At 49.9% G+C, this 20,562-nt stretch overlaps 8 protein-coding genes across 8 annotated transcripts; 4 read left to right on the top strand and 4 right to left on the bottom strand.

The window, feature by feature from the left end:
* Positions 1–590: 590 nt before the first annotated feature.
* On the top strand, positions 591–1,430 carry CTAM01_08990 (uncharacterized protein; the record flags this gene model as incomplete). Its single annotated transcript, XM_060525010.1, has 2 exons — positions 591–969; positions 1,030–1,430. The coding sequence occupies 2 exons, from the start codon at positions 591–593 to the stop codon at positions 1,428–1,430; spliced, it is 780 nt and encodes a 259-aa protein (XP_060380450.1).
* Positions 1,431–2,019: 589 nt separating this feature from the next.
* CTAM01_08989 (uncharacterized protein) lies at positions 2,020–3,266 on the top strand (the record flags this gene model as incomplete). Its single annotated transcript, XM_060525009.1, has 4 exons — positions 2,020–2,077; positions 2,195–2,326; positions 2,368–2,491; positions 2,537–3,266. 4 exons carry the CDS (start codon positions 2,020–2,022, stop codon positions 3,264–3,266), a joined length of 1,044 nt encoding a protein of 347 aa, XP_060380449.1.
* A 241-nt stretch (positions 3,267–3,507) lies between these two features.
* On the bottom strand, positions 3,508–5,678 carry CTAM01_08988 (multicopper oxidase; the record flags this gene model as incomplete). Its single annotated transcript, XM_060525008.1, has 4 exons — positions 3,508–3,856; positions 3,911–4,709; positions 4,962–5,518; positions 5,596–5,678. 4 exons carry the CDS (start codon positions 5,676–5,678, stop codon positions 3,508–3,510), a joined length of 1,788 nt encoding a protein of 595 aa, XP_060380448.1.
* Positions 5,679–8,499: 2,821 nt separating this feature from the next.
* On the bottom strand, positions 8,500–9,771 carry CTAM01_08987 (uncharacterized protein; the record flags this gene model as incomplete). The annotated part of the gene is made up of 2 exons (XM_060525007.1): positions 8,500–8,967; positions 9,364–9,771. The coding sequence occupies 2 exons, from the start codon at positions 9,769–9,771 to the stop codon at positions 8,500–8,502; spliced, it is 876 nt and encodes a 291-aa protein (XP_060380447.1).
* A 1,828-nt stretch (positions 9,772–11,599) lies between these two features.
* CTAM01_08986 (uncharacterized protein) lies at positions 11,600–12,252 on the top strand (the record flags this gene model as incomplete). Its single annotated transcript, XM_060525006.1, has 2 exons — positions 11,600–11,922; positions 11,979–12,252. 2 exons carry the CDS (start codon positions 11,600–11,602, stop codon positions 12,250–12,252), a joined length of 597 nt encoding a protein of 198 aa, XP_060380446.1.
* A 660-nt stretch (positions 12,253–12,912) lies between these two features.
* On the bottom strand, positions 12,913–14,166 carry CTAM01_08985 (uncharacterized protein; the record flags this gene model as incomplete). Its single annotated transcript, XM_060525005.1, has 1 exon — positions 12,913–14,166. The coding sequence occupies one exon, from the start codon at positions 14,164–14,166 to the stop codon at positions 12,913–12,915; it is 1,254 nt and encodes a 417-aa protein (XP_060380445.1).
* A 2,178-nt stretch (positions 14,167–16,344) lies between these two features.
* Positions 16,345–18,294, top strand: CTAM01_08984 (uncharacterized protein; the record flags this gene model as incomplete). Its single annotated transcript, XM_060525004.1, has 2 exons — positions 16,345–16,387; positions 16,655–18,294. 2 exons carry the CDS (start codon positions 16,345–16,347, stop codon positions 18,292–18,294), a joined length of 1,683 nt encoding a protein of 560 aa, XP_060380444.1.
* A 1,647-nt stretch (positions 18,295–19,941) lies between these two features.
* On the bottom strand, positions 19,942–20,395 carry CTAM01_08983 (uncharacterized protein; the record flags this gene model as incomplete). Its single annotated transcript, XM_060525003.1, has 2 exons — positions 19,942–20,043; positions 20,228–20,395. The coding sequence occupies 2 exons, from the start codon at positions 20,393–20,395 to the stop codon at positions 19,942–19,944; spliced, it is 270 nt and encodes an 89-aa protein (XP_060380443.1).
* Positions 20,396–20,562: the final 167 nt, after the last annotated feature.

The following is a 20,562-nucleotide window of genomic DNA, read 5'->3' as shown; positions in this document are numbered from 1 at the left end:
ATTGAAACAGGCAAATGAAGTTTCACATCTCGTTCACGTTCGCCTAAAGTATGATGCTACGTCGATTCCCATTAGGCAATGAAAAGCATGGCAGTCTCGGTCTCGAGAGTCCATGCTGATCACCAGTCTGTTTTGTGGTTTCCGTCTTCAGCGCGGAACTGGGTGGGGGGAAGCACTAACATCAACTCAATCTTGGCCCTACAAGACAATCCCGAGACCAGAAAGGCTGCATGAGACAAGTTGAGTCATCTTATTGATGAATGCCAACACATGTGACCATTTTTAAACGAGATGGTCTGTTCATATTCATACTTAAGGGTCAAAAAATTCGGACTTTTACTCGCCAAAAAGAGCAGTTAAGCTGGATGGCGTTAGTAGCAAGGGCTGAGAACTGAGCGCGGGTAAAGCCGGCGGGAATCGATCGCGGGCTGTTTTCGTCTGACATGTCAGCTTCTGAATATCTGCCATACTTAATTGCATGTCCAGACTCGAGGTAACATCAATATTGTATACCCAAGACTTGGCCAGAAACAGCTTTTCAACTCTGACATTGTACATCATCATTATAACGTCGCCTTCGAGTGCCTCAGATGGCCCTTGGTCTGCGACACATCGGCGGGCGTCACGCGCTCGCCCTAGCAGCAGCGATCCCATGCGCCTTAGTCGTAAAACACGGTTGGGAGGTCTACACAAGTATTCGAGCGGTTTACACGCGACGGGTAGTCTCTAGTAGTGGCCTTTCAGAAAACTTCAAACAATCGCATACTCTCAAGACTCTAGTAAATCCCAGAGGACATGCCTCATCAGCAGACAGGCTAGCTCTAGATTTAGACCTACCCAAGAACGCAAGAGACTTAAGCGACGAAGTATTATTGGCGACTTTCATCCATGGGTTTTTTGCGGGCAAGGTTTTGGCAATTGAGAGTCTTCTGCTGCAGACGGCACGGCCGACTTTGGTGTCCTACGCTGGTGAGTCACCAATCTCGTAACCGCTCGTCAGGAGTGACCAGGTTTCTGACACGATTATAGGACTCAATTCGATTTCGGCGTCAAACCAGATATGGAAAACTGAAGACTTTTCATGCGAGACACTCCCACCATTGCATTCCGTAGTCTTTGGCACGTTTCAAGTCAGCCACGTCAAGCTCATCGATTCCAAAGAGTCACAAGCGGAGCCGGAAACAGAAAGTAGCGTTGACTTTGTATTCGGGAAAGACATCAGTCAATTTGCAGGTGCTCATCGGTTCAGCATTGTCAGAAGTTCTGAAAATCCAGCAAGAGTCAAAGTCGTCTATGAATCAACGGCTTGCAACCCGACTCGAAATCACCACCTATCCGGAATCCTATTGCACTTCCACAGCTTGTACGCAATGCTGCTGTTCCGTGAGGGGGTATCGGAAATCTTGCGAATGCCTGAGCTGAGTGCGTAATCACTGCCAGGGGGTGAATTGGAGGATGGCATTCTGGATTCTAAGTACCTAAGTCTGGGAATTGAGTAGCAGGCTGGAATGATTTGTAACAACATGGCTTCTTCATGTAAGAGCCGGGCGGACTGTAAAAGATACCGATAACCATCTCACCACTGCAATTGATCATTAGAATGAACCTGCAAAGTTAGCGTAACTTCATGTATGAAAACACATCATCTTATTGCTCGAAAAGGGCCCATGAATAGGGCAATACGTTGGAGTTTGTTCAAGTTAAATACACAATGCTATTTACACCCGGATTGCCCGATGATCTATGATCGTCCTTGGGCCCGGATGCTACTTCGGGAGCGGGGAACGCGACGCCCTCCGTGGAGGTGGATCGATCGGATATTATGAGCCAATCATTGTGGACTAAAGTCTCCGATAGCACAGATTACTCGGAAACCCTCCGTGGCTTTGTTTAATCTGTTGACTTCCTGTTCCTTTCATATCAGTCGTCATTGCTCAACTTTCCTCAGCTCATTCTCCGTATTTCTCTTGACCGGAAACATACCTATCCGAGTTTATAGCGCATCTTTATTGGTGAACAATGACTCCAAATTTGCCCGTTGGAGGATCGAGTCTTCGAGCATCATGCGAGGCTTGCCGTGCGTAGTGGATCTTTGTCCTTGGGAAATGACATTGAATGTACTAACGTCAGGTGTATCCCCAGGAGTTAAAAAGATCAAATGCACAGGAGAACGTCCGATCTGCTCCAAATGCAGGACCTTCGACCGGGAATGCTATTACTCCCCGCACAAACCCATGGGTAGGCCGACATCACGTCGTGTCCGTCCTCAATCGTCCCAACCAATCCGTCGGGAACGGATACTACCTCGGCGGAATGCTTCGACCAGGTTGCTCTCTCCCGTTCATACAGATGCTGCATCGGACTCTGGGAGTAGCAATACACGAGAAATTGACGCTCTTCTCGGGTCAACAAGCCCGCGAATCAGCTCCCCTCTCAACCCGGAGACTTTTGTAATCCACCCAGATCTCATCGACTTGGAAAATGATCAAGGGTATGACTTTAGCATCGTATCAACCACAACTTACTACAACTACACGTTCGCTGACGATTTGTTTGATGAGTCCAGGCCCAGTCAAGATCTCGTATCTGAAGGTCTTGCAGCTTTCCCTCCCCTTGCCTCAGACAATCAGCAAACAACGGATAATTGCGCCTGTCTTTCAGTACTGTACCTGTTGCTCGAGCACCTTCGGGTAAAAGAACATCTTGTCGCACCAGAGGACTTCGCCCTACTCCGGAATACCTTCGAGCCGGCTTTACAAGTTCTAAATTGTCAAAGATGCCCGCGCCGGTACTTCTCCATCATCCAGAACGCCGCCCTACTTGGCGTTCTATGTCTTTGTCTTACAGAGTCGTACAAGAGAATGCTTGCATCGATCTCGACAGAAGAGACTAGAGCGACGGAGGCCGGAGAGAAGAAGCGCCTTGGAATTCACGGCGCATTACCGGGCTCATCGGCCTATGGAGAATCGTCGTCTACAAGTGCGCCAAGCCTGTTCTCGGTAGAGGTATCACCATCAGAATGGGGCAAAATAATGCGAAACATCGTGAAGTCAGAAATCTTTGGAGCTGAGGGACAGAAAGATAATAAGTATCTTACGGGGTTCTTTGACCTTATGGAGCAGCGTCAACGGCGATGGCATCACACGCCGCCTGCACCTGACTGCCCACCTTGCTATCAGTCGTTCTGTGGATCAGATGATCGACAGCCTAGCTGTCTCGCTCTTTTGAACAACGCTAGACGATTGATAGAACATTTGGAGTTATAGACACTTCGGCATCTGGAGCAATGTCGGCTTCGGCGCACGCTAATGAGAATCACACACATCGATGCGATCCGCATATGTTGTAGGTTTCATTTGAATCCTTCTAGCCGGGTAATGTACAGACAAAGTGCCTAGATGTGAAATCTATAAACCTCCCAATAACCGAATAATACACAACCAAGAAAAGTAAATGCTACCAGTGCACCGTGGATACTATAGACAAAGAAATAAAATAGACTCAGATCTACTGACCGCTGTCAATGACCTCAGGGATGTTCCTCTGGGTCCAGGCAGACCAATCCTTGCAGACATCAGCAACGGCGGAAGGAATGCGGAGCTGCTTGACCTTCTCGGGCTGAACCAGCAACTGAGAGAAGAGACCGGCGGATGCGTGCCAGGCAATGTGGCAGTGGAAGGGCCAGACGCCAGGGTTCTCGTTGGAGTCGAATTGCATGACCATGTGGCCGCCGGCACGAACCTGCTGAACGTCACGACGCTGAGGGTTCTCGGGGTTGGTGATAGTTCCGTCCCATGTCAGGCCGTCACCCTCGTGGAGGATGTACATGTTGAAACCGTGGAGATGCATGGGATGACTGCGCAAGTTAGTCGGTTGTACAAAAAAGAAGAAGTGAGAGGTGTGGTCTTACGCTGCAGGGCTGTTGTTGCTGACGACAATGCGAACGCTGCCGTTATTGGCAAAGTTCTGGACGTTCCAGTCATTTTCAAAGGTCAAATCACCCTTGTTGACCTGAAGAAGCGTGGGATCGTTGAAGTTGCCGCGGAAGTCAACGCCGCCAAGCGACCATTGAACAATACCAGAGTCATTGCGGAAGACCTTGATTTCCATGGTCCTGGTGACGGGGACGTTGGCCGGCTTGAGCTTCATGACGGGCTTGGTGAGAGTGAGGTCATCGTTGACGCAGGTGCCGGGGTCAGGAACGTTCCAGGCACTGCTGGTGGGCGCCTTGGACTGGTCGGCCAGATCGTAGTAGACGGCAGCAAGGGCGAGGGGCTGGGTGCTAAGACTGCAGCTGGTGATGTTGCTACGCATCCAGTAGGCACCCCTGGGGTTGCTGTTGTCGGCGTTGGCCTTGACAAGGACGTCAGTTCTCTGGCCAATACCGAGGGTGACAACCTTTGTGTCATAGGGCTCGACCTCAACAAAGTCGTTGGCGATGACGGTGAGGGTGTGTCCGTCGATGGAGAAGCGCTGGGTTCCCTCGGCACCGGAGTTGATGAGACGGAGGCGGTGGGTCTTGCCGGTCTGGAACTTGAACTTGGAGATACCGGCATTGTTGGTGCACTTGGTGTTATCTCCAGTCGCAACGGTGGAGCAGTTGAAGTTACCCTTGCCGTTGATCAGGTTGTTGTCCGAGAAGACCAAGCCACTGCCATTAACCTGCAAGATTTCCTCAATGAGATCGAAGTATTGCTTGTGGTACCAATCTGGGAGACGTTAGCGCCTTGATTCTTTTGAAGTGGTGATCATTGCAGGCGTTGCATTCGGCTGTCCGGATAGCTCCACCTCGAAACCGGGGTTGAGATTGGACTCAGGAACCAGCCCCGGGTACCCACACCTCCGTCACCGGCCCCGGTTAAAGAGCGCATGGCTGGCCGACTCCGGAATAGCCATGAGCAGCCATCCATCGCAGAAGATACTGTAGCTATTGCAAGAAGGATTGCACAGTATCAACTTACCAGAGAGCATAATAGGGCCAAGATCAATCTCAGGCTGAGATTTAGCAGGGCCATAGATGACCATGGGTCCGAACAAGCCACCAGCGTATTGAGAGGAGTAGTGAGAGTGATACCAAGTAGTTCCGTACAGAGTCGCCTGGAACCTGTAAGTGTAGGTCTTGGCGGGAGCAATCGGGCACTGGGAGATAGCCGGGACACCATCTTCCCACTGGGTGTTCTGCTGTCTGAATCCGTGCCAGTGGAGCGCGGTTCCCTCAGGGCCATCGGTGATGTTGTTCGTGACCGTCACCTCGATCCAGTCACCCCAGTTGGCCTCAATAGTAGGGCCGGGAAAGGCACCGTTCACGAGCAGGACCTTGCGCTCGTAGCCATCAGGGGCGATCACACCGCGGCTGACGGTGAAGTCGTACTTGCGGGTGACGCCGGTATTGGGCCACTCCTTGTAGTAGTTGGTGCCATCGGCGGAAAGCTTGCCCCAGGGAAAGCCGTTGGGGAGCGGGTTGTTTCTCATAAAGAGTGGCAGCTTGGCAGCATTCAAAGTGCCAAGAGGGGATTTTCTGCACAAGGGTTCATGTTAGTTGAGTTGATGTCCCGTGGAGAATGCAGCCAAGCTGTGCTAAGAGAGTTGTCTTACCCGTTGGTCTTGTCTTGGCTCAGAGACGCTTGGATTGAGAACAACCAGCCAAGGACGCCTCCCATGCCTTTGATGGCGACCATCTTGGCAGCTAACCTTTTCGGTAAAGTAAGAAACGAATGTGTGTGAAAAGACTGTTGTCAGATGTCTAAGTGAGTGACTGCTGATGATTCCCAAAGCCAAGAAAGAGGGTGAGCATGTTTGAGCTATATACTCCTTGAAGGAGGCTCGAGTCTAGTTAGCCAACATCTAAAAACGAGACGGACTTTCTTCAACGGCTGGGGTACAGCATCCCAGTACCGTACAACACCCCAGTTGATCGTCGTTGATCTCGCCCGTAGGGAGAGTCGGACTCGGGAAGCCTATCCGTGTTGCTATGCTGAGGCTGATGAGCTTAACCCGATCTGCATCAGCACTGGTGCTCCTTGACGGCACATGTCCGCGCTAGCATCTCACCCATGGTCTAAGAATGGATGCAAGGTACTAGCTAGGTCCCTGTTGTTCTAGTGTCAACGTGTGACCCAGTGCCGGCAAAGTTGAGGCCGAGACTCTGGTAACTTCTGCGATGCCGATGAGCTTAATTGATACGAACTTTTGACCTCGTTTCCAATTATGGGTTGCAGGTTCTGAAGGTTCCGGCAACTTGTTCGTCGGATGATCCTATGGGCGTCATGCCCATCAACTATGTTGAGAGGGACTCTAAGTCCAGCTTTCGCCTCTCTCGTGACTCGAGGGTTTGGGTCAGGCAGCAGCATCATCGGACCATATTCGCTGACCTGACAAGAGTCAGATACTATCAAGGAGTCCCACTCGACAGCTTCAGGTGAGCCACCATTTGGTCGTAGAGCGGGTGTGGCGTGAGCGTTGTTGTGCGGCTGGCTTGGATAGAGTTTGTGTGGTCAGCTACGTACTCGCGAGTACCGCACGTATGTTGTTTGCACACGAGCCATTCACATTCATACGGCAACAGATCCTTCGTCTGACTCAAAGCAAAGGCAAACTTGAGGCTCTCGGTCTGCAGCTCAAAAACCTCGGTGCGAGGTGCGGTATGCTCCCGGGCTGCACAATCACCAATCGTTGCACATGCGGCTATCAATGGTGCAGCAGATTGAGTTTCTCGTACAAACGAAACGCTGGCTGTCGTTCAAGCCGAGGACGGGAACGACGAACAACACCCTGAAACTTCTAAACGGAGATCCGGAGGGTCGAGCTAATTCAGAGTGGATATGAAAAGATAGTCCATCTCAAAACATCAGAAAACTGTCATTGACTGGTGGGGAACGCTAAGAGCAAAATCATGTTTTCTTTCGTGCCGGCCGGGCTTCTTCCTCTTCTGGCGTCGAAGCTCAGGGGCAGCTTTGAAAAGGCAGCGGCTCAAGTGTCTTTGCGTCCGAGTTTTGACCTCGAGCTAATCCAATACGGTGGGGGAAACGCGTTCAACATCGGATTGCGTAATTGTAATCTTTGGAAACAAACTACCGAAAGCTTTCACATTAAAAACTTCCCTTCGACTCCATTCTTTATTGCCCATAAGAGATTCGTTCAGCTGCTGACACGTCAGATCACCACGAATAGTAAAGAGCATATTCAGAGGTCAACGTGATTCATGAAGATGACCCAAGACATGCGTTATTGACCATCCACATCCCGTCTTTTAGGTCGCGGGGTCTCTGCGCTAGCCAAGCTAACGAGGATAATCCCCCCTGCGCTAAGCTGCACCGCCTCGGGAATCCTGTCATCGAAGCGTATCGCTCACGCACCTTTCAGGATCCCTTAGGTGCCGGCAACCCGGTACTGCATCGAATGATCTCAAATAAGAATTGCGATGCGGCTAGGTGGTTGTCACAGGGACGATGCGGAAATGCAGTTGTGCGTCGAAGCATCTGCAAGCCTATGCGACAGTCCGTTCCAGAGGCTCGGATGACGCCGAGTCGTGGTATGGATACGTGCGAGAGGAAGAACGGATGGCAAGCATCGCTGAGTTTGGCTGTAGCCCTTTGTGGCGTGCACGCCCTGGAGGGACTCGATGCCGGCGCCCTGAAGATGATGACGACGACTTGAACTTCTGCAAAGGCTAATGGTCGTCGAACCTATCTCTCCATTGGCGATAGTTGATCTTGATTAGCGCCAGGCACAAACGCCGAAGCTACTTTGGTCAAGCACTAGCATCGCCGACTTCTGATTGAGGTATAGTCAAATGCGAATAATGTGTGGTTTGCGACTGACACCAGCGGTCTACGACTCAAGCAATATCTGACCATGAGTCTGTCATGGATTTCCAAGAGGCTGGGCAGCTAAAAATTCACGGACTCGTTGACGTTGACTCGCGAACAAAGTTTGGAAATGCAAAAGGTTATGGTTCATATTAGGAAACCCTCTCGCTGCGGAAAGAAAAAGAAACCGTCTTCACAATCCCGATGTCCATAATTCCACCTCCAGTACATAGACGTAAACAAAGCCTCGTCAGACAATGGAACTTTTGTCAGACAACGGGAATGATAAAGCCTGGGATAACAGCAAAATGCCTGGAACCAAACTCCAGCAAGTATAAAAACCATCACAAACAACCAAACGAAACTTCCTACTAAAGCATAACCATAACCCATCACTGATCTGTGACCTCGGTCTTTGGTCGACTTCGCGTAATCACTGACGGGCCACATAATAAACTTGCATCGATATGTGAACTTTGCGCACAAAACCATAGCTGCAAATAGTGTTCCCAACTTACAGAAACATCAAGGATGGAGGAAGACGGTTGTAATCATCTAGAAACCTTGTTATCATCAGCATATTGGCACAGTCTAGGTTTCTGAGGCTCTCTTACCTTTGCTCCCGTGATCGCAATGCATCTTGTGTTGATATCAGACGCAAGCGTGATGCGTCTCCATCGTATAAAGTACTTCAGATAATTCCAAGAGGATGGCAGAAACGAACTCGCGGTTCAGCGGCAAGGGACAGGGCAGGCTGGGCAACTTTCGGAAAGAAGAGACTGATGGCCTTACGAAGGAGACCAGCAACCCACTTGCCCGGCTTCTTTTGCGGCCTCGACACGCCATCATCCTGCTTCGACTTGATCTTCACATACTTGCCGGTGGTGTAGTTGCCAAATCGCAAGTTGCGAGCCGACTTTGTGGCAGTCTTGAAATCGGCATTCTCGGCCTCGGGAAGATCTTCAGAGATCTGTTGAATCACACTGTTGTCGATGTACTTCTCGTAGTTGACGATGTTGGGGTGTCTCTTCGACGAGACCGCAGCTTCGTCGATGCCACCGCACTGGATGCCCCACTCATCGCAATCGTCATCCTCTTCATGGTACTTAGCAAAGCGGCTCTCGTGCTCGAGGAGTTCGCCGAGCTGCTTCACCCCAGCCTGCTCAAAAGACGGGAATCTGACAAAAACGTTTTCGTCTAGATCACATTGTTTACTAAGGGAGCTTGAGCTGATTGTCGATACATGAGAGACTGAGACTTGTCGGATTCGTTGCCTCTCTGGCTTGGTAAGAAGATGCTCGATAGGAGGGAATGCCTGACCCTGGTACAGATCGGAAAGGCCAGAAACGTTCTGCTTACTCTTGAATGTGCGACGGGAACCTGCATTAAGCAGCGGGAAAGGCTCCAAGCCAGAGATGCTTGGATAAGCGGGAAATCTTTCTTTGTTCGAGCTTTTGACGCTTAAGGGTGAGGTCGTGATTGTGTTTGACCCCAATGATGAAGAACATAGACCCTCCTGGCTCTCGAAGCGCGTCCACTAGACAGCCTCGTGAACCTTGACAGGGCTGATGGACTCAATGGAGGAGCGAGGGCTCATTGTGGATGGGACTCTGCATCTCAGAATACGAATAGCGAGCTGCTTCTCGGGCTCAAAGTCGATCGCATCGTTCAGGACGCAAAGCTGGCTTTCGTCTTGGGCTGTGGCAGTCGCAGAGTGGTTCGAGATGGATTCGGAGCTGCTTTCGCAAGTGGCAGCGTGGCATCGAGTAGTCGTTAGGCTGTTGGAAGCCACATTTTCTCCTCGGAAGCTATTGGATGATGGCCTACGACCCATCTTGTTGAGGGCGATAGCGGCGCTCATAAGACTTCGGCTTGGCTTGCCCTTGGACAAGGCATGGTGTGAACCTTCTTCCAAGAAAGCAAACATGCGGCGGAAGAAGCCCATACTGGATTCTGCGGTCATTAGCTCTTGTTCAGGTCCAGCGAATTGCAGTGAGCAGCGAATCAAATTACTTGGGATAGATAGCTCTACGTCACGCAACGGATCTCGGCGTGCTTTCACGACGACGCAATCTACGGCAGACGAAGCTCGCAGACTCGAGAGTTGGAGTAAAGATCGATGGACCGGATTCACAGAAGACTCTATCGGAGTTCTTCCAGTGTTGAGAGTTGAGGAAAGACCGCGCCAATAGGCTACGGTTAGCTTTTCAGGAATGAAGTAGGTTTGTACTGATCACCACGGTATCTGGAGAAAAGTCGCGAGAAAAGTCGCGGTGACACAGTGGGTGGCGAGAAGGAAGATTTCTGCAGGATTGCGGAATGTCAGAGCCTGTCTATCAGGATGAGATAAGGCGCCGCGTGAAGCAATAACTTTTAGGCCGTTGTTGTGTGAGCACGACTCTCGAGGTGGCCACCGGACCAGAGGATATCAACGTGAAGTGTAGAGATGCCAACGCGCCAGGTTCTGAAGCAGTAATTGGTGCCTAGTGGATCCTTCAATTGTATAACGGGAGACCCACAATTGTTTACGTTGTTCGAGGTGAAGTTGAAATGGCCAGCCGCTTTTTCCTAATGAGGAAAATCACGAGAACGCCCGAGGTGCGTTTCGGGCAACTTCTTCGCCCAGATAGCCCTGACAACTCCACTTTTTACTTGCCAACTCCGTCTTAGGGTTGGGTTAGCAGTCTGATAGACTTCACCTTTCACCGTTTCGATTGACTGCAGCTTCGCCGCCATTGTACCTTGGCCATTGCACGTGATAACAGAGACAGTTTGGCTGGTACGGTTGTTGCCATAGCATCTGGACGTGTTAACGCGCCCTCTATCAGCGTGATTTTCGAGACCTTCTTTATCCACATCGCTATTGGCAGAAGTGAGGTCTCGCATCGATTGAGACACTAGCTTCGCGTGATTTCTACTTTTATTCTCATCCTAATCTCAATTCCCGCGGCGAGGTGTCCCTTACTTGATGTCAACGAGCGGTATTGTGATGATTCAGGATTATCAATCAAACTTTCCCCTTTCTATTTTATCGTATCAGCAAATCGAAGTTACCAGGCTGCCACATCTCCAGAATCCCCAAGCGAGGAGGTCCATCCTCTGCAAGCCTTCGTCTTGTGCAGCCAAAAGCTTACATGGATACGGAATTTCTCCCAAGACACGTCAAATGATACCATGATGGACAAAGCCAGTAAGACGTGCTCGATTATCTCAAAGAAGACACTCCGTCACAAGTATGATGAAAGAACTGGCAGACTCTTTCACATAGACTCCACGAACAAAGGCTCCATTGTCTCAGCTCTGGCTGAACATGGTCATTGGCCGTTTGCGAATAGGGTTGCACCAGCTCGTCCAACTTGTAGTACATGATCACTTCCGCACAGTGGTATCATCCATAAAGCCACATCAATCCGAACCACTACAGCCCAACTTGGACTCAGCTTTGCCCGAACAAGCGCCTTCGCAGCTTATCTCGATCATGAGACCCCCTTCTGTGGATTCGGCAGAAAGATCTTTCAAGCTTATCGAGTCTCACCTGGCCAAGGCACACGTTCTCTAGGGGTGAATACGTCCAGGAAGCCAGTTCCCCCAAGAGTACGGTCGGTGCCTACTCCTTGATCGTCTCCCATCGAAGGATGATTTCTGGGTGTACAAACGCTGAAAGAACCGACTCAGAATACGCCGGGAGTGACTGAGACTGGTCCAGTGACGGTGATTCTGTGATTTCTTCCACGGAGAGTGGAGAAGGACAAGAGATTGACTATGTTTCATACTTCGACTTCTTTCCGATCATGTGCGAAGAGATCTTGTTTGGTCACCTGGTAGCTGAAGACGATTCCGGCTGCACTTTGGTCAATGTCACTCCACACTACCCTGAGTCGCTGTCAATGAGGTATTTCCTTGACAAATTCGTGGAGGCATCAGATGAATTCTTCGAAGTGGATTTCAGCCTCTCCACCTCTAGTGTGCAAACAGCCTTTATAGACTCATGGCCAGTAGATATCTCTGATGAGAATGGAGCAGGAGAAGCGACTTTGTGCACCTTGGGTGCCTCGAGTAGGCTCAAAGAACGTCGCAACATGATGAACAAATACCAAGAGTCAGATATTGTCGAGTATGAGGACGGTCTTGACTGCGAGGCTTTCGATAATACCGACTTTCCGCGGGAAGAGACAGCCCGTATTGGTCCCATATTGGTGTCAAGGGTCTTTTGGAGTACTTGGAGGAGGATATTATCCAGCAAATGCACTACGACATGCAGAACCAAGACGACTTTATCGCTTCTCAGCCGATACTACTTGAAGGCAATTCGGAACATCATACAACAACGAAGCTGAACATCCAGGCATGCAATGGTGAAGTTATTGGCGATCGACATGGAGATAACAACAAGGATGACCACCAAGCCCCCCACGAATTCAATCACAAGGCAAAATCTTCTTGATTGATGCAACCTACCTTATATGAAAAGAGCCTCAAGGTCATGTAACATCATGTGTACTGCAGTGGACTAGGGTCATTGCGCCTTATGTTCCCTTGTCAAAGCTGTCGAGTAAGTTACCAGCTTACAGGTCTCTCACAAGAGGTTTCAAATACTGACTAGCTTACTCAGTTGTGACTTTTTCTTCATCTCTTAGTGAGGTCCATATCACATCGAACTTTGATGTGGGATTCAGGCCTCGCAACTGCATGTGCTGTGTGACAATACGACAGCCAAGAAAGTCCTAAGGCTCTCAGTCATCACCTGTAACCCAGCGATAGTGTGGCGGCTGCGAGTCGGAATCTTGCGGCGCATTTTCATTCGTCCTTGAGATCGACCATTTTCATTGTTTCGTTGATGTTTGTGGACTTTTGCCTCAGAATGCGAGCCTTGGTGCAGTTTAGATATTGCAAGAGTAATTTTGTGCATTTAATAAATCACGGCTTTGTACGCAGCTGAAAAAGTCCCTTTCTTTGATCGCCCCTTTGCTAGCTCTAAGCCCTGTACTCTGAGAAGTCACATTCGCATTTCACGGTTGAGAGGAAGCGAGTCTGCAAAACAACTTCTAGCAAAAGAAAATATTAACGAACATTGTGAAACATTGCAAATCATTCCTTCCTTCCTTCATTTCCGAATCTTGCTCTTCAAAACTTTCTTTCCGTCTGCATAGCTATCCGCCACTGTCAATGATAAACTGGCTTTTACAACAGCAGGTCCGTTTCTCCTCTGCCCAAACAAGATATCGCTTGCGAAAACTCTGTCAGAGTCACCAGTTTGGAAACTCTTGAATAACTTCGCTGCGATAGCGGCATCTGTAGTCGTGCGGCTGGTCCCTCTTTGGGTATATCGATCGAAATGCATGACCAAGACTTGCCAGACTTGCCAAACTGTCCAGATGTACTGTACAAAAACGGGCATCCAGGTGACTTGACAAAGGAGCCCCACTGGGAAATAAGTCCCAAAGGCAATGACGACAGCTAGCTGGATAACCTCGCGGAATCGATTTCTCACAGGATGTCCGTAATGGCGAAAGAATTGGTTGACGATAGAGGGCGGGCCGGTGATTAACATGAATTTTCCTTCGATTGCCGGGCAATTGATCTCCCAGTCCCGTGTCTGTTCATCGTCAATTGCGTCCGGGAAGGGCGTTAGTCCCTCACGTTCAAGAGCGAATAAGGTGCCGATAATTCGAAGGATGAGCGGCATAATGAAGATGATGCTCCACAGCGAGCGAGTGATTGTGGCTACGCAAATCATGATGCCGATGCCAACACACTCGGTTAGAATAATCTCCACCAAGCAGAGCAAGTCAACACGCTTGATCTCTTCCGAAATGAAAGGGACCTTGGAGTTACCAAGGTCTTCATCTGTAGCTTTTGAGAGCACTAAGTGGCTAACGGCAACTCTTGCGCGCACTGGTTTCGCTTTTTCTTCAGTGACGTTGCCGCTCTCGGTGTCATTTGGTTGTCGGATTGAGGGCTCTTTGATGGTTGGGAGAGGCATGTTGAGTAGGGCCTGGACCCAAAGGCAGTTTCGGATTTGCGATTCCCTCTCAGATTCTCCTCCGCGGGCGTGCAAAATATAGGTCCATTCAAGGTCGCGGTAAAAGTGTGTTCCAAGCATATGACCCTGTACAGCACCGCTAAAGAGTCCATTCTTATATGCAGTGTCGATAACCTCGAGAGCAATTGACCCAATAGGGCCTGCCATAGAGTACAAACATGCCAGTCGCGGCATGTCGTAGATGGAAAACGATGAGAAATTCCGCTGAGGCCAAAGAAACCTCTCGAAGATCGCGCTGGTGGCAGCTTGTCCCCCAACGTAACCTAGCAGTGAACTGAAAGCGCCAAAGACCGGAGCATCGGCTTGGTCCGACATCGTCAACGAGTTTGTTGGTGTGGCAGCAAGTGCGTAAGAGCTGATGCCAGGATGAAAGAGCCGCTCAATTGATTATTACTTCAAATGTGTGGGTGATTGACAATCAGTTATATTGTAGGGAGGCCCACATCTAACGAACTCTTGAGCGTTGCTCCCACATGAATGCTGACTGCAGATGAGAAGGATTTTCTTCCCTGGATCGTGAAAACAGCAGGCAGCAACTTAAGGCTACATGGGTTCTTCATGCCAGGGCATGCTGGTACCCTACCAGAAACCTGCATGAATGCATTGAGGGCCGGTTGTACGCTCTGGGAGGCTCGGCAGCTGATGGGCTCACACTGCATTACCAGGAGGAGGCGCTCTTATTCGGGACCAACGAGCAGCGAGGAAAGGTTCAGCTTGCCCTGGGTCCCTTCCACGCTATCGACGCATACCAAGTTGCTGCGTGGGCCCGATAACTGGGCGTAAGCTCACAGTTTGACCCCGGATGCGACAAATTTGTACTAGCGAGATGGCACGAAAGACAGGGGTGGGAACAAGAAAGATCCAACAGTCCGAGGCGAACTCAACAATGCATGAGATGAACATGCCTCGAGTCTATTTCTTAAATCCTCCCAGACTGAACTTTGTAGATTTGAGAATCGATATTCTGGCGTTTGGGAATATACATACGACTTTGTACCTAGATCTATTTGGCGTAGGTATCCAATAACAAGGTAATTAGCTCCACTTCCTCAATATCCAGCCCGACTATCACTGACTGTGAGCCTGCGGACATGATCCAGTAATAGTCAGATACTTTCTAGCCTGAGAAGAGACGATGAAAGTATGAAGATTTGTCTGGAACGAATCTATCTTAGGACTTTACGGCTTGAACCAAGATTCTATGCCTGCTCAGGGTGTTGAAGCATAAAGAAATGGACCATGGGCAAGGGAGCAACCGCCAAAGCCGAGTTGTCATACAAGCCGCTGCCTTCAGGTCGTGTGGTTCGCAAGGTCGCCGAAAAGGGAATTCATTAATAGTATTGTCAACATCGGTCTGTGTGCTTCCCATCTTAAAGTACAACGAGCAATACCATCTCTCCAAAACCCCAAAGTAATGTCAAACCAGTGTCCTTGACCTTGCGGTCCTTGTCAGAGGATACCTGGGCCCTTTCAACAATCTGACGTAGATACCGGGCTTTGTGGTTGAAACTTCCGTCTGTGAAGCTGACAGTAGGTGTAAGCTCCAGGTGTTACCGAGTGCTGAATTCACAACGGGAGAGATCCACCAAAATCCTGGGGCCAAACGAAAGGTCCGTCGAGTGACGATTTCCCCTTTCGGAAAGGTGAAGTCTAAGATGAGTCCTCTTTGGGTAATTTAGATGGCCAGGTGAAGCTTCGTAGTGGGTCCTCGGGACTGGTCCAGTGACTGATGCTTCGAGATACCTCGCCGCATCAACATGGGACGACCTACCGCCCTTCGGACGGTCCTTCGACTACTTAAACTTCCTTTCACTCCTCGCCGTATTGACCTCCCTTTTTCTTCCTCATCACCGCAAGACTTTCCGCGAAATTCTGCGACTTTGCGCAACATTCCGCAGATCCTTTGCCCTTCGCACACTTTTCCCGCCGTGGCAAGGAAATCAACCTAGCTTGACCACATTTGTGATTAAACAACTCTTCTTCCATTCTGGATTGATGGCTCTTGCATGCACCTGGCTACTTACTTGCCGCATCCCATTCTAGTGCGCCGGTCCCTTTTCTCTCCAGAGCCGAGCGGGAAGATATCATCAACTCACCAATGATCGTGAAGCCCATACTCGTCAGATATAGTCAGGTAAGCATCTTCTCGCAACTTGGCATCTTCCACCAGCTTTATTGGCTGCGTTTCGTCAGATCCCAAGCAAATGAGGATCACTACTTCTTCTCCTGACTGACCTTGATGGCTTTCAGTGATACAAGTCATTGAAGATGCCATTTAGTTGTGTTGTTCAGCAAGTCCTTGCGTTGTTGTTCAGGAACCCTCACCCAACGCCAAAAATGTGCGAAGACTCAAGCTCCTATCAATGGGACTGCGGCCAGCTTTTGGTCGATAGCAGTCATCTCTTGTCCAACGCGTCTCGATCCATTACTTTTACGCGTCAAGTAATTACAATAGGGCCTTTGCGTCGACCTTCGATCTATGCCAGCTTCACGATGGCAAATTTCTCGCAAATGGCCAAGGCAATTGATGTCAACAGTGACGTAGACACTCGCTCTATTGCAGAGTGCAACGAAAACGTGCCCAGAACTTAGCATCTCGCGAATGCTAGCAATGTGTTCCCGGAATACACCTCTTTCAATCAGTTCCTAGACGCTGAAGGCAATTAGAGATTGTCTGAGCTCTCTGAGACTGGTCTCTCGGATACCTCAAGCGTTGAGGAATCGCGACGGAGATCCCCAAGCCCAGGTTTGCTTTCCTTTTCTTCTACTGCGACAAGTATTGATACTTATGGAATTCAAGCAGAATGGGCCTCTAAAAGTCTCTTGAGTCCTCTTGAAAAACTTCCCTCTCGACCCTCTCGTCCCCTTTTCGGCCATAGAAGTCGCAACAGGACCGCAGATGGCTTGCTCAAGCCTACAAGACTCTTCCAGCTTTCTATTGGTTCTCAATCAGAATACGAGCTTGACTTCCCACAGCAGACCTCGGAAACTTCCTACGGAGATTACGACAACATCTCGGTCATCACACTTGTCAGGGATGTCGATAACATCCACCACCCCATTCCATCTCATGTTCCCAGAGAGCTTTATTGCAGCCATTCCGGGTCCTTCAGTGTCTCATCGGTCTGTGCTGAAGCGCAGGAAGAGCATCAGAGGCCTGAGCTCATCACAGAAGTGATTGGAGATATTGACGAGTTTCTGTCTAGCCTCAAACTTGGACACAGTCGGGAGGGACTTGCTTGGGACTACCGTGAAAGGGACTTTTTCATTGCATCTCAAGAGCCTCTGCCACTGCAAATCCCGGCGAAGAGCAAGCCAATCATTCACGGAAGCCAACCTATACACCCCAACGTTGAGGCAAAGCCATTGTTCACCATAAATGAGGAAGTCAACAACCGCGGAAATGGACCTTCCAATCAACCGACTTTGCCTATGGCCCTTCCTTTAACAAAGCACAACGGCTTTGTTGACCCATCTATGGTCCCCGCGCCTCTGAGCATCATCAAGCGATCCAAGGCTGATGCTAGCCGCAAATTCAAGCGTCCATCTCCACTGCGTGCTCGAGGTAACAAAAAGCCGACTGAGCCCAGAGACATCGAGTATACCAGAAGACAACAAACCAGATTGCGACCGGACTCGCCTCCATCTCTCGGTCCTCTCTTCGACGAGAGCGCATTTGGCACTCCTGTGGTTCCCTTCCTACCCATTGTCGAGCCTCGTCAGCTCTTCTTTCCTTCGCCGAATTCGATCGCTTACCTCGAGCACGAGCTTTCTGACGTGATCGATCTCGACACTGATGATGTCCCTACGGTCATTGAGAATCCCACTAGCGCTGCTGGCGTTTCTCAGTGGGACGAAGAAGATTCCATTGACTTCTTGCTCGGCCCCATCGCAAATGCGCCGCCTCCCGTACCACCACACAGGGTGCTTGTCCAGCCACAAGACCCCTTGTTAAACCGAGGCGTTGTGCTTGGCTGGCTGGAAGATTCGGAGACTGTCAGCGGTGGCCAGGATGCTACCAGCCATAACGAGTTTGGTGCTCCTCGTCCCTGTCGTGTTCGAGACGTTAATGCCAGTAGCAATGACGAAGCCGATACCCCTTGTCCGCTTCGTGCTCAAGACGTCAACGCTCGCGTCAATGCCGGCATCGATGCTCTGATCTACCCGATTGTGCAGGCCGAGAACGACTTCGCGTATTATGAGGATGACTTCCTTCACGAAGTCATGACTGCTGTGAGTGAGACCCAAGCAACTGACCTAGATGAGCAGCTTCGGCTCCTAGGTCCAGTCTATCCAAGCAGAATCCTCCTGTGGCCTTTGCACCATCCCGCCACGGACACTGAACCCGAGAATGCCTCTCAAGAGGGCGTCGAGCGTAGTCAATCAACTCCCGTATCGACCGTCACTGAAGAGCTTCCCGAGAGCCCCAAGTGTTTTTTGTGAAATTCAGCTGGCTACCCATAGCTGTCCGAGCTTGCGAATGCGGTATCGAGAGGCTGACCAAGATGAGGAAGAGCATCATAAAGTGAACAACAACCATGTCAGTATTGTAAGATTCGAGTCTCTGAATTTCCGGATGCTTTCTTGACGTTACGAGACCTGAGAATGACTGAAAGCCAAGTATACTGGCCAGACTGACTGAGTAAATGTCCCGAGAAAAGCGATCGTGAATATTGTGGACGGCCCGGAGAATCGATAATGGAGCTTAGACAGGGAGACAGAGAGTAAGATGTTTGCTGCAGTAAATGGGCAAGTGAGACTCGGATGGACTCGAGTAATTGGCTGGTCGGATTCCCTGACCGCATTCTGCAAAATTGCTGTGAGCTGGTGCTAGGTTGAGAGCCTGGAGTTTGGTTTTGCAAGGCGGCGTTTCGGCTTACTGTTCTCCTTTCTGACTTTGTTGAGCTCTGGTGGATCTGGCATGACCCCGAATGACCTTAGTTACACAAGTGTAAGCCACCAACTCTATTGTGCTACTACACCGCTGGGTATTCTTTTAAGACTTGCTTTTCATTAACACCAAATAAATCCTGAATGTGCTGCTTTCCTCTTCAAGTGTTCGTCTTGAGTCAAAGCCGATGTGTTCGTGTAAACTCAATCATCTCTCGCTGTCTCGTCGTCCGGCGGGGATATGGGAACTCCGGCTCTCATTATCCTCACCCTTGTCAAGAGGCTCCAACTCCTGTTCACTGGACGCATCCCCTAATTCCACGTCCCTCGCGTTCCCATGATCTCGAGTCCCTCCCACAATGGTTCCTATTCTTGAAGTAGTAGAATTCACCCACCCAAGAAGTGAGTCTTCTTTAATGACTCTCCGTCTGTGGCCGCCAACTGTTGTTCGGCTCCTTCTTGCACTTTCCATAGGATTTGACGGGCGAGCCGGCGGTCGGTAATGCCACTGCCAAAACCTCCGGGAGAATAAAGGACGTAGAATGGGTGCGTTGACAGCAATCAGACCAACTTCGCATTCTCGGACTCCCCATCGGTTTACCGTAATTGTTGAAGGTTCTGATCCCAAAGTTACCGCAACTCGCATGATCGCGGCCGCGATGACGAATAAACCGGAGCATATTAGTACTGCTATGAATATCTTCTTGTAGAAAGGTACCCTGATTTCCTTCAGAACCGGCAGCGGCAGACAAAGAATGGCTGCATCGGTCACAACATCTTGTCTCTGGTCAGCTTGGAGCACTGAGTTATCCAACTAGACTCTCTATTAGACTTACTGAGAAATGTCGAGACCAGTAGATTTTGGGCTTTGAAAACACACTTCTCACTGGGTAGGGGCCTCACTCCCCAATTATCTGAAAACCTGTAGGATGCCGTTAGCCCAAATTTCCAGTGGAACTTGGGAGTCTATCACTCACGGCATGCAGCTAAAGCTTATCGTTCCGACTACAACCAGGTATGATAAAATCGTAAACCAGGCCAGGTGTTTCAGAACTCTCGCACTCTGCCACAAATCGAACGTCATTCGCTTACTTCAGAACTGTCAGTCTCTGTCTTTCGGAAGGACCAGGAGAGCGAAATACTAGAAAAATAACAGGGTCGCTTTCATAGACCATAAGTATGCGGTGTATGAATACCAAGCTACTTGTTGGAACTTGGAACCTTGTACAAGTCGTGCCACTTCTTCATCGGAGAGGGTGCTGATTTGGGCAGCGGTGAGATCCACGTTCGTGCCATATCGGTCTAGGTTTACACATATCAGTACCGCCAAATCATCTTCATCCCTTGAATGCTCATTATCAGAGGTGATACTCACACACTAGGTCGACCATCACAAAACAGATCGTGTATAAGAACAAAGTCTATCCACATGAAATATTAGCGCAACGTCACGCCATTGACAAATGCATGCTCGTTTCCGGCTTACAACAAGCATTGTGTAGTCGTCTCCCTTGAGACCTCTGGGGCCAACCATGCGGATTCTCACGAAAAACCGCAACAGTATGACGAGAGCTCCAACACCGAACCAAGTCCACATCTCCTTCAGGAATTTGTCATCGCGTCTCAGGATGCTGTCCAGTTGACCGATCGCCATGCTTAAGGGCGCGCGTCCGTCCGCCGACGCATACGTCGAACAGTGATCATCTATCGAGGCGAGGCTTTTGTTGGGCGGTCGCCCATGGGAGATGCGTGAATGTCGTCGGCAGGCTTTGGATACATGAAGTTGGCGGGGTTTTCAAGCTGTCGTCTCATTTAGCCACA

Source organism: Colletotrichum tamarilloi (genome assembly GCF_030869305.1).
Source record: "Colletotrichum tamarilloi strain Tom-12 chromosome Unknown Scaffold_33.1, whole genome shotgun sequence".
NCBI lineage: Eukaryota > Fungi > Ascomycota > Sordariomycetes > Glomerellales > Glomerellaceae > Colletotrichum > Colletotrichum tamarilloi.
Note: the sequence above shows the minus strand (reverse complement) of the source record. Positions and strands in the feature narration are given on the sequence as shown.